Source organism: Diplotaxodon limnothrissa, linkage group LG23, assembly GCF_057381915.1.
Source record: "Diplotaxodon limnothrissa isolate DT_005_m linkage group LG23, D_limnothrissa_male_GT1.1, whole genome shotgun sequence".
NCBI lineage: Eukaryota > Metazoa > Chordata > Actinopteri > Cichliformes > Cichlidae > Diplotaxodon > Diplotaxodon limnothrissa.
The window spans coordinates 9,244,371-9,257,752 of NC_140617.1; the positions used below are offsets into that span (position 1 = coordinate 9,244,371).

The following is a 13,382-nucleotide window of genomic DNA, read 5'->3' on the forward strand; positions in this document are numbered from 1 at the left end:
CCAACTGTGATGTGTCATTTGAGCAGATTTCAAGTACATGCACAGAGACAGCTGCTGACTGCATGAATGAGCGGTCAATCCTATTTTTCTGTTACACTTTTTAAAAAAGTTCTGGTGGAAGGATACATCCACATCTGTTGATTTGTGTCTCAACAAAATGTAGAATGTACAAACGTCTGCACTGAGCCTAATAATCTGGTTCTGTTGGAGGTCTGTTCCTGTTTAAAGGGAGTTCTTTCTTCCCACTGTCACCAAATTGTTGGAGTTTTCTCTCTAATAATCTAGGATCTTTACAGAATAAAGCACATAGTCATACAGAAAAAAACGACTTGAATTTATTGCTGTAAAAGATGCTTTTATAGACTCACTGAAAACAATAGTCTGCCTCACCGGGCTGGGACGAGTGGGGTGATACACAGAGATAAAAAGAAAGCAAACAGTAAACACTAAGTACCATAAATACCTGCAGGAAGCGAGGTAATAAAGAGAAAAATACATAAATCAAAGAAAGAAACAAAGATGATGACATGTAATATTACCATAAGTAAAAGTTGGTGAACATAGCAAATGCTCTACTTCCTTAACTTCACCATGTTAGCCTGCTTGGCTGTACAATCTCATCTTAGAAGAAATCAGATCAAGTTAAAATGCACTGAGTTGAGATTTTGCAAGTTAACAGTTTCAATTTTACTAAATAATCCTAGTTCACAAAAATAGGTTGTCTGTTGAGATGTCTTCTAAGGAAGGTGGTTAATTCCACCAATGTTTGAGTGAACCCGCCCAGTGAGCATATGTGCATCTACTGTATGAGACGTGCACGTGTGAAACAGGGCGTCGCTACAAAAGAGCACGAGTGGCTCCGCTGACTTCCTGAAAAGGGTGAAAGGTCAAAAATGTGTCTTGTGTGCAAATGTTTAGTAAATCTAATAAAATTTGACTGATTCAGTCTCTGTAGTTGAATAGTGCAGAGGGATTAAGATTACAGGAGCGTTTTCCACCCCCTCCCTCCATCTGTACTAAACTGTCCCTGGTGTGGATATGTTTTCAAGATTCTGGCATGTAGCCGGGTCACTGCATGTGTGTGTGTGTGTGTGTGTGTGTGTGTGTGTGTGTGTGTGTGTGTGTGATTCTGGGTTATTGTGAATATACGTGTCCCCAGAGTGGATTCGTTTTCACTGCTTTGTGGTGGGGTTAATAACAGTTTGAATTTGGCATCTATTTTCATCTCAAGGATGTGGAAGTCACAGCAACACTGATCATAAACCCAGGCATCACACACCTGTGTGGGTTACATCTGTGGTGTCAGTTTCTGCATCACAGAAAAATGCACTTTTATGATCTTATCTTCTCTCACTCTGTATATATTGTTTTTTAAAGAAATGATTTCCACTTGTGTGTATTGTTTAAATGTAATAGTTTAAATGCTTTTTTTGTTTCAATCGCTTATTGTGTGCCACTGTTGTCAGCATCTGTGTTTTTAAATCTGCTATGTAAAATAATCGTCATGACAACTAAACTGAAACTTTTCTGTGCTGTGCAGTCACTTGTGTTCATGTCCTTACAAACGTTTGTGTCCTGTGTGACCTTATTCTGGTAAACGCTAGATGACGCTGTTGTACCAAAACTGTCGTTCTTTTTGCTGCCAGGAGTTTGCGACACAGCAAATTTGTACCAGTATGTATGCTCATTAAATCCAGGATTGTTTTTCTAATTTTGTCAAATCATAGAAAACATTATGAAAATGATATCTTTATGTTTGTCGGTGTCTCTTTTTTCATTCACAATTTACTTGCTCTCTGTAAAGATTAAGCCTCTTAGTGCAGCTACATGCACTGGTTAAATCTTCACAAAACTTGTTTTCTATGAAAACATAAACCTTTGTTTTCGACAACTAGTAGGAAGCATTGATGGGAGGTCTGGTCCAACCTGTAGATGAAGGTGCTACTGTTGAACCAGCAGGAAGCAGCGCGAAACCTGCAGCCGCTCATGTGTGAAGATGTGCAGATACACCACTTTAGAGACGGTCCTGTGTAGGAAGCTCAGGAAACGACAGCTTCCTTTAGATCTATTGTCTTGTCATCAGACACGGACACCCATCAAGTCATAAATTTCGGACAATTCATTTCCGAGACAGTCAAGAGCTCTTATCTTGGATAAATATTTGCTTCCCAGGGCTTCAACCCAGGAAGAGACAACAACTCCAGTAATACCTCCCTGGGAATTTCCACAGTTAAACCCTGTGTTGGTGCAGGTTCACTGTCACATTCCACATAGAAAATGTTATGTCTTTATTTTGTTTTGTTTCTTGTGACGCCGTTAAAGCTGTGTGTTCTGATCATGTTTTTCACGCCCTCCCAGGTATCATATTCCCATGATGAAACTTGCCTGCACACTGTAGCCCCGAGGGCTGCGTGACTTCAACAGGGCGCTACTGCCTAAACTAATAATTTAAAGAGAGCATCACAGTAAACAGCTTGCAAATAAAAGTATGTGGGGGGAACCCCGGTCTCTAAAAACCACGAGTAGTTAGAGTTACGCTCAGGTGGCATCTTGCTGTTGTCAGCAACACACTGCTTCTGTTCATCTAAGATTTTTGGCTTGTGGATTTGTTTCCCTCTCCTTATATGCTTTCAGTATGAGGGCCAGTCACACCTGGGAGTAATACTCAGTCTGGTCCTTGCTGGGATATTTTTTGTGGCTTGCTGCTGAAAGAGTGGGCTGGTTCTCTGTCTTGGAGCGCAGGGAAGAAGAAGAAGTTCGCACTAGTTTTGCCTCCAATCCAGTGGAGGTTTCAATAGCAGCGGCGCGGCAGGGGAGGGACGCACTGCCAGCACTCGGGATACCCACTCATACACACTCGCGCACACTCTCACACACACTCCTGCCCACCAGAGACCAGTTCAATCCACAAGAAAACTGCAAGCACGCACCAGAGTCGTCTAATCCGATTGATAGACACCAACAATAGAAGTGAAAACTAAAGGAGGGGATACTGGACACTGCAGAGGACAGCGCGTGTTTTTATTTTTTTTTATTTTTACATCAATCGATTTAGTTTTAAAGCACTTTTGTAAGAGTTTTTTTTCTTTTAAAGAAAAACAGACACCATTCTGCAGATAACGTCGTCGATTCATATTGCGAGAGGTAAGACTGTCTCTTGTAAAGATTATGCATTTATTTTTCGCTTGATTTCTCTGCAGTGTAGCGGTTTGTCCGATTCTTCGAGCAATTATATGAGAAAAAACTTCTTTATTTTCTTAAACTTTTCTGTAGCTTTATTTATTTATTTATTTATTTTGTAATATGCATGCAAGCTCCGCATGAATTCAGAGTCGGACTCTCTGAGTAAAGTAGCTGGTGCCTTTGAAACGGTTTGCGGTTTACAACTCCAGGAAGTTAAAAGTTTCAAACGCATTTCATTCAAGCCACAACTCGCATGCTTTTTTAATTCTAGTTTATTTTGTTTTGGGCTTTATATCACACGAGGCAGATGAGCTGATGAACTTTACGAAAATCCTCTTGTTTTGTGCCTCGCGACAGTTCCCATGCTCCCAGGGGTGACACAGCACCCAACACAGGCGATTTTTCTATACATGCTGTATTTCTAGCTACCTGTGCACCAATTGTGGTGTTTTCACTCTGTTCGCTTTTAGTTGTAAAATGTAAAAGTTTTATATAAGGACTACAGTTTTGATAAATGTTAGTTTCACCGTGTCACTACTGGGTTCCTTTTACGCACCTGTAAGAGCCCAGACAGGCTTTAGTGAAGCGCGTAATGAAGAACTGCTTTTTAATATAAGTGAAAAATTGGATTTATTTGACTTGTCACCGTCTGCATTGTTTCAATTAGAATTATTCCAGGCAGATTAATGATAATTTAGCTGGTGTTGGGAGTTGTTTTCCTCATTCGGTCCATGTGAGAGGCTCTCAGTCGGTGTTTAATGAGAGACATACCCGGAGTGGGGATTTGAATAACTGTATTTAGCAGCAGGGTGAAGCCACACTGCCTCCCTTCTACTTTCTCAGGAGAATGAATCATGAACAAAAAAGTCTTAAAATGGGAAGGTCTGCGTTGCATACCGTAACTAAACCATGATTTGCATATGAAAACTCTCTGGCTGAAAGAATTCCGCCAGTGTTGCTATAGCCGTTTTGCGTCCAGAGAAGTGACAGGCTTCAGTGGTGTATATACAGTCGCCTCTCCGCTGCCTTTTGTCACATATCCAGAGTCAGTGGTGGAAGATTAAGGGCGCAAAGTTTTTATTTCCTTGTTAAATTATTCATCATATCCACACACCATGCGCTTCTCCTCGTCTCCCCCCGCCCGGGCACGCTCATTGCAAAGCTCCTCATTATGCTCCCTCAGATGGACACAAGAAGAGGCAGAGCCTGCTCGCACTAGCTGCTGAACAGGCTTTCTGTGCTCCCCTTCTCTGCCTCCTCAACCAAGCACAACATACCGGATCATGATTGACTCATTTCCCACGACGGGGCCAGGCCCGTGCATGCGTACACCGGATGATGGGCAGTGGGTGGATGACTTTCCCATGGGGGGGCATTTTCTCTTGTAATCTTTAATCACCCTTGCAGCCACAATGCCAGCACATCAGTCAGAGACACCGCCACTCCCCCACCCTCAATTCTATTTGAGTTGTTTTTACACAGAAAGCGCCCCCGCGACCCCCTCATAGAGAATTTCCAGGATGCAGAGCTAAAGGCAGGGATCAGAGATGAAATATAAAGGAGCGAAGAGGAAAGGGGAGGGTAAGAAGGAAAGGAAACTGGGCTCTGGTTTCCATGATGCTATTGTGCCAGCCTTAGTGGTTCTGATGATGTGGATAGCTCAGAAACTCAAACTGCGAGCGATGTTGTGGATGGCGAGGAGTCAGGTCCTGAGTGATGATTTAGACTTACACACAGAGTGGAGCAGCGGAATGCAATGGTTTGGACCCGCATATGTGTGCACGTATGGACACACACACACACCAGATTAAAATCTCCACTGTTGGATCAGAGCGTTTACCACAGTCTCTACCAATTTATTAATAAGCTGTTTAGCTGTCCAAGAGCACCAGACCTGATTTGGTTTGGCCTGCCTATAGAACAGGTCGAGGTCCTGTGTGGTTCCCTCTTTGGCTCCTGCATATACTTTACTTACTCTAATCTCCACATTGGCCCTGAAGTGACAGCCATGATGGAGCTCGCTACCGAGGACCCGCCATAAATCTAGACTTCCTTTAAGAAAACACACAGAGGCTTCAGGTCCTGCGAGCTCATGCCAGGCGTCTTGTTGGGTGGAATCCGAAATGTCTCTTTATTTGTGTTGAAATTAAACTGTCTTTTATTCCCTCCCGTTCTGTTAATGAGCTCCATGTGGCAGCAGGCAGGAGGCTTATCCATCTTGACAAGGGGCTGGAGGGAAGGAGAGAAACAAAGTGAAGTGAGAGAGTGTAGGTGGTGGTGGGGGGTGTTTTGCGCACACACACGTGAGCATATACGTGCACGCACGCAGGACAAGGCTGGGGGTTGCATGGATATAGCCTGCCTTGTGATCAGAAAAAGCCCCATACGTGAAAATCACGTGCTTATAATCACCATGTTCTTGCTGAAAATACGCTCCTCTCACACATGCACACAGAGTCGATCAGGTGGATGAAAGTTGTGGCCAAATGGTTGCATGTAATTGATATTTTTCTCACTTTAATCTTCAGTGGATCGTAAACGATTTTGATTCTGCTACGGATTGATGTCGCTGAAATGATTGCATCCATCTGGGAGATTTAAATACAAAGTGTGAACATTTTTGTTTTGGCTGTGCACATGATTTGCTTGTAATGACCCCAAATTAGAGCTGGGTCAAAGTTGTTAAAGTAGAAACTCAATTGATAGGATGCAATTCTACAGATTACACAGGAAGGGAAAGGAGGTGGGGGTCCTTTCTTGTTTTATTTGTTTAAGACTGATACTCTAGATGTGTCAAAGACAGCCATGGGAAAGAAAATTGGGACTATTTTCACCCATTGTAAACTCCTGCATTTGTCCTTTAATCCAGTTACACAGTTCTCTAAATTCCACAGCTTGCCAATTAGAAAATACACAATGTTTTCTACAGAAAATACTTGGCAAATACCAATGAAAGTGAAACAAAAACCTATAAATATATAAATAAAGAGATGAAAGGCAAAAGCAAAACAAAGTTGACACGACTGTGGGTTACTTTGCCTTAAAATTATCCATTCCCTAAATTGGGATCATACATTCTTCCCCATTCTAATTAAACATTAGACTTTATTTGTTCCAGATGCAGCTTTTTTTAATGTGTTATTTTCGTAAGGGAACTCTGTGGCATGAGAATGGTGCAGGCCTGCATGTAAAAGCACATTCAGCGCCGGCTGTGTGACCATGTTGACTCTGCGCTGGTCCATGCAACCACAGTGACCCAACACAACTGCTCTGATATTTAGATGTCATCTCCCTGCAATATACAGTATGTGGTGTCACATGTGAAGAGCACGAGGAAGGCACGCATCAAATGTTTAAGGCAGCGGTGATTAAAAACCTCAGTGTGTGACTGCGGCGGACAAAGCCGGGTGAGGGGACGAGGCCCTCGTTGTGTCTGTGGAGTGTTTTGGGATCTTTGAAAGAAAGGCAGCTCTGAGAAATGCTGTGCATGCTACTGAGAGACTCTGCGCGTACTACCTCAGCGCTGTCTTAAGTATTATTAGACATGTCTTTGTTCCAACTGACATGTTTCTGAAGTGGAATGAGACAGGCCGAGGCGATAAGGATCTCAAGTCTCTGTGTGAGTCAAACCTCAAAGTACCACTTAGGCGGCTTTCCTTTTGCTCTCTGAAGTCTGGCGGTGTGACGGGAGGCTGAGCTCAGACAACAGCAGAGACACTGACAGGAGCTGTCATGGGCTTTTTTCCCTGCTTGTGTTTTTAAAGGACTATAATGTAGAAATGAAGCCCTGTGTGTAGTGTGGATATTCGTCCATGCCCGAGTCCTCTGGTTTTACTTATCTGCCTCTGCTGAGGGAGGCGGTGAAGGAGGAGAAAGCATAAAGACGAACCGAGAGGAGGGGATGTGTGTGTACAAGTGTGAAAGAGATTATTTGATGAAAAAAAAAACTGTGATCAAGGGAAGGAGACAGACAAAGGAGGGCGAGCAGAGAAAGGGAGAGGGGTCATTAAAAGGACACCATCTCACTTGCAGTAAATGGCAGTAAAGTATCTGGCTAATCTGCCATCATTACACTGATTAAATCACCGGGGATTTGGCATTCCCATCAGCTGCAATCAATGGGCAGAAATCAATAGACAGGGGATACGTGAGAGCCTCTCAGCCACATCGGCTGCAGCTCCAACTGTGGATTGCATCTCCAAACATTTTTATATTAGTGTCAATAAAACTTAAACTACATGGATTTGGGGATTTTTATATTAAGCTTTTTATGAAACGGCGTGGGTCCCCGGAGTGCCAAGCAATATCTTTTCCTTCACACATTCCTGTTTAAATCTAATCCCCCTTCCTCTCTGTGGCCTTGGGTACTCATTCAGGGGCTCTTCGTCTCTGATTCGTTCCCAGATGGTGATCAGGATTTTAAGTTAAATCTTAATTAAGGCTGAAACTAGGAGGAAAACATGGATAAGAAGCACATTTTAGCATAAAATATATTACATTGCGGACAAAAGCAGAAGCTCACTAAAACACTGTATGCATGTCACAGCTCACACTCATTAACATCAGCAGTTTTGAACCAATGTCAAAATAAAAGGAGAGATAAAACAAGGTTATTTAGAAATTCCATTAGAAAAACAGAAATCTTAGACATACTTTAGCTAATATGAGCCTTTAATATTTCCTGACAGTGTGCATTAACGCACGAGGTACTCAGTGTGGTATACAGTTTCTTGCTGAGAAGAGAGATTGATATTAATTTTATGCGCGTAAGCTAAACATCAAGTTTCAGCCTTTTCTGTAGTCAAGTAGCATAGCTTAGCATAATGAGACTGGAAACAATGAAAGCAGCCAGCTCAGCTCAATGAGGAACACAGTGGCTCAGTAGTTAGCACCGTTGCCTCACAGCAGGTGGTTTCGAGTTTGTATGTTCTCCTCTGTAGCTTGTGCATGGTACTTTAATGCTGCCAGTGTTAGCGGTGGCCCAGGGTACTTTCAGATCGAATAAATGTGAAATAAAAATGCTTAAACTTTTTCTTTTATCAAAGTTTTTTTAAATTTTTCTGTAAACTAATAATTAGAAATTTTAGGAAGAACGGTTGATTAGTTTAGCTTAGTAAAGAAAGAAAAGAATAAAAATAACCCGGCTAAAAAAATCGTTTGTGCAGGTTTTTTGTCTTTACTGTGACACATATGGAATTTCTTGTGCCAATCCAAGTCTGTATGCTAATATTAACTCAATAATCGAGGGACATAGCCACTATGACATCACACATTGGTTATGGACTCTGTATTTTGAAGTGTCAGCTGTAGCATTTTGATCTCGCCACTGTATCGGTGTGTTTTTTTGTGCCAGAAGTTTCCTTATATGGAGAAAAGGGTGGAATGCTAACATTAGCAAGCTTGGTTACCGAGCAAGCAATTTTACTCGCCTTTTTTACTCACCAAAGCTGAAGCATGAACTTTTAATCATCTGACTCACACAGCAAGCCATAATATTAGATAAAATGCTCCAAAAGGCACCACCACCACATACACAGTGAAGCGATCCGGTCTATTGATATCAAATGGCAGAGACAGGACTAACAGACAATGATTGGCTCCAGCTGTCTGTTTCGGGACACCTGTGAGTCAATGCAACTGACAAGGTTGTCCGTGTTGTGGTTATATATGTATAGGTGTGTCTATATGTAGGCATATAGACTGAAACATGGATGATGAAAGTAAACGTTATGTGAAGATGAAGGAAATTTAAACTAATGGGCAAATTCACCTGTAGCATATCAGCTTTTTGCTAACATTGAATTTGTCTTGTGGTATAAGGTCATTCACAGACTCACCTTGAGTTGAAAAGGTTTCTTATTTGTAAGGAGTCAGGCAAAGCAATGATTAACTTATTATACTCAAGAAAAGGCTAATAAAGTGCTACTTAAAGACATCTTTGTGTCATGTGGTTTTCACATCCTCATTTAAGAACCATAGAAGAAGAAGAGTGAATTCTTTGCTCAGACGATCAGGAGCATCTGCGAAAAATCACAAAACACTGAATGAAACTGAAGTCAATTTTCTGTGTCTTTCAGGATGAGGCAGTGTAAAGGTTGGAGCGTGGTGGTGCTGCTAGTACTGTTGGGGCTGGGATCTGTGGCCCAGAAACTGCCTACGAGAGATGAAGGTCTTTTTCAGATGCAGATCAGAGACAAGTCGCTATTCCACGACTCCTCAGTCATACCGGACGGAGCTGAGATCAGTGGCTATCTTTTCAGAGACACACCCAAAAGGTAAGAGCTCTGTGAGACAAACAATATCAGGGTGGTGGTTAAAAAAATGAGCCAGTTAAACCGTGTGCTGGTGACTGCTTCAATCATTGAAGGAAACATTAAACCTGGTGATGTCTACTTACTGTAAATAGATAGGAAACATCAGATGTTACCCTGTAATAGGATCTATTATGTTGATGCAAAAACTAAATAATAGATGAGAAAGTCTTTCTCCACTCAAGGCAAAACACTATATGCCACCACGTGCTTCACCTATTATAGTCTGCTCACGCCTTTACTCCACATATTATTTAGGATAATGTCAAACTATGATGAACACTGGTGCTTATATCTGGCCTATTATTTTCACAGGTACTACTTTGTGGTGGAAGAAGACAACACACCCCTGTCTGTGACCGTGACACCTTGTGATGCTCCTCTGGAGTGGAAACTCACTCTGCAGGAGCTGCCAGAAGACGCCAGCGGAGGAGGATCAGGTATAACTGACATAAGGCAGCAGTGGAAGAGGTTAATTACACGTTATCTGGAAATATGACTATCCCCACACACAATTAACCTACGCAGTGATGTTAGGCTTTGTGTTTTCGTGGGTTTTAATTAAGTCACAGATGTAGTGTCTAGTCTGACCACTTATGAGGTCTGACTCAGCCCAGTTTGATGTCTATAATTTCAGTGGTTTTCTAGTCACCCTAAAGAATCAAAGACATTACATCCCTTTACTTAGGTCGCCTCGGTCTTAATCCCGCTACACTCAGTCTGTTTTGTCTTCTTTTTTCCCTTCATTTTTTCTGTTTTTCTGCTTCACATTAAAACCTTTTCCCATCTGGAAGGTGTCCTTTCAGCAGAGGAGATCTTGCCAGATGACTAAAGCAGTGGTTTAGAGCACTGATGTGTGATGTGAGCATATATTTGAATGTCCAGACATGAGCACCTGCATGTGTGTCTTTGTTCCTGTCAGATCAAATGGGTAGTTACACTGTTGTGGACACTGACCGCGCTTCAAGAGAAGAGAATTCATCCTGAGCTGGAAGAATAATGACAAATTTGGACTCATGCAGTGGCAGTGACTTCACGAAAACTGGTGCAGAAACAGAGCAGCTAGTGAAATCTTTCCTGTCTTTGCAGCCTTTTCCTGCTAGAAATCTCTATTGGGAGTTGATCTTTGAGCTTAATTTTTAGTACACCGCTGAGCACACTCTCTCTGGTTGACAAACATAATATTATGGTTTCTTGCTCAAGCTGGAGTAAGAGCTTAGACTGTCCCTCTCACATAGAAGCTACAAGGCGCCTCTTTGTAGCAAAACTTCCCTAGAAAGGCTGAGTGAATGCTGGCCTGAGATCTTTGGGGATGTTTGGAGTGAAAACATGGCTTCCATGGGTGTGGGATAATGATCCATGAGGCTTAGTCATGATCTTGCAGCGTTAAACAGTTTTCAGTTTGGGTGGAAATTTTCTTTCATCAAAGCCAAAGAAGAAAAGAAAATATTGCAAGGGTTGTCTAATTTGGTGACTAAAGCAAACAGCTCATGTTGTGTGTGTTTGGTTTTTATCTTCCAGGAGAGCCTGAACCTCTGGACCAACAGAAACAGCAGGTGACAGTAGATGAAGGGACGGAGCTCTTCACCTACAAGGGCAATGATGTGGAGTCCTATGTGGCCACAAGCACGCCTTCTGGTCTCTACCAGCTTGAACTGCTGTCCACTGAGAAAGACAGCAACTTCAAGGTGTACGCAACCACGACTCCGGAGTCTGACCAGCCCTACCCAGAGCTGCCCTACGACCCCCGCGTGGATGTCACTGCACTTGGCCGTACCACCGTCACACTGGCCTGGAAACCGACACCTACCGGCTTGCTGATGGGCCAGCCTGTGCAGTACTGCGTAGTGATCAACAAGGAGCACAATTTCAAAAGCATGTGTGCTGCCGAGGCTAAAATCAGCACTGACGATGCATTCATGCTGGCTCCGAAGCCCGGCAGAGACTTTAGCCCGTTCGACTTTGTGCACTTTGGCTTTGACAATGGTTTCGGCAAAGACCGGGGCCTCACAAGTAACAAGATCTCACGGGCATACGCAGCCAAGCCCAGGGTATCAGACATCCAGAAGGTGTGCATTGGCAATAAAAACATATTCACGGTGTCAGACCTAAAACCAGACACACAGTACTACTTTGATGTATTTGCAGTAAATGCTGCTACCAACACCAGCACAGCATATGTGGGAACCTTTGCCCGCACTAAAGAGGAGGCTCGTCAGAAGACAGTTGAGCTGAAGGACGGCAAAGTATCAGAGGTTTTCATCAAAAGGAAGGGCAGCAAGTTCCTGCGCTTCGCTCCCGTGTCTTCCCACCAGAGGGTCACTCTTTTTGTACACACATGTCTGGATGCTGTGCAGGTGCAGGTGAGGCGAGATGGCAAGCTGCTGCTCTCCCAGAATGTGGAGGGGATACGGCAGTTCCAGCTACGGGGAAAGCCAAAAGCCAAATACCTGATCCGTTTCCGTGGCAGCAGAAAAGGAGCCTCCACTTTGAAGGTGCTTGCCAGCACCCGACCCAGCAGCAAACAGCCTTTCCCTTCACTTCCGGAGGATACACGCATCAAGGCCTTTGACAAGCTGCGCACCTGCTCCTCCGTCACTGTGGCCTGGCTGGGCACGCAGGACCGCAACAAATACTGCATTTACCGCAAGGAAGTGGCTGACAATTACGGCGAGGAGCAGCGGCGCCGGGAACAAAATCAATGTGCTGGACCAGAGACCCGCAGGAAGTCAGAAAAGGTCCTGTGCAAGTACTTCCACAGCCCGAACCTGCAGAAAGCTGTGACCACAGAAACCATCACAGGTCTGGAGCCAGGAAAGACCTACCTGCTGGACGTTTACGTGGTGGGACACAGTGGCCACTCAGTAAAATACCAGAACAAACTGGTGAAAACAAGGAAATACTGCTAAAAGACTCTGCAAAGAATAAATCTATTATAAATATATATATTAAATAAGTTTATTTAACTCTAAGTGATATTCTACTAAGGAGTGTATACAGACTGACTACTCACACAGCTGATGGGCCCGTGGCAGGGACTGAACTGTTTGTAGAGAGAGATTTCAACCTGTATATTTATGTTTACATTTCATTGTGGCACGTCTGGGTGGCCCATAGCGTGAGGTGCTTTGTTACCAGGCTTGTCATCTTGACATCATGCTGCCACTGGGAGGGCAGAACTTCAAAGAAGATCCCCCTTTTTCATTTTCTCTGTTCCTTTGTTGCTGCATGACTTTCGCTTTTGTCTGTCATATTTGTTGCATCCTTCGGTTTCAGTGTGTCAAGGAGATACAATAGCTGCCCGCTTTGTATAGATCTGTCACCGCATATTCATGACGCATTTTAGGAGGAATTTAAATTATTTTATACTTTTCATCTCTCTTTTTAATTGTCTGTTTTATTGATGACAATAGTAACTGTTACAAGAAAATTCCAGTTTTATGAGGAAGTTGTCGTAGCTCAGACATTCCCGTGTGTATCTCAGCCAGTGTTTGCTCTAGAGCCCATCTTGTAAATGTGTTCTGTGCTGGAGATCTGTGTTATTATCACTGTATCGCTGTGTATGTGTGTGCGTGTGTATGTGTGTGTGTGTGTGTGTGTGTCACATGTACAGAGCTGTCCTGCCAATATTCATGTACATAAAGACTAAATATAGAACATGTAATCCCCGTGTCACCCTGGGTGTCATGTTCTTTTGCCAAGCAGTTAACATCCCTATCATGGCTCTCGGAGAAAGAGCTGAACAGCATATTGTGATTATAGACTCAGACATCTAAATCAGGGCTGCATAAGCACAACCTAATACTAAGAGGGATTTTGACATCAAAACATGACCCTCTAAAAGATTTGCAACAGCAAAAGAACAACAACAGATAAGATATATGCTGT

General features: G+C 43.1%; 1 protein-coding gene across 1 annotated transcript; it reads left to right on the top strand.

Annotated features, from left to right (window-relative positions):
- The first annotated feature begins 3,109 nt into the window (after nucleotides 1-3,109).
- Nucleotides 3,110-12,403, top strand: ndnf (neuron-derived neurotrophic factor). The gene is made up of 4 exons (XM_085348380.1): nucleotides 3,110-3,144; nucleotides 9,261-9,458; nucleotides 9,810-9,934; nucleotides 11,016-12,403. The coding sequence occupies exons 2-4, from the start codon at nucleotides 9,262-9,264 to the stop codon at nucleotides 12,401-12,403; spliced, it is 1,710 nt and encodes a 569-aa protein (XP_085204506.1). The 5' UTR covers nucleotides 3,110-3,144; nucleotide 9,261.
- The last annotated feature ends 979 nt before the right edge of the window (nucleotides 12,404-13,382 follow it).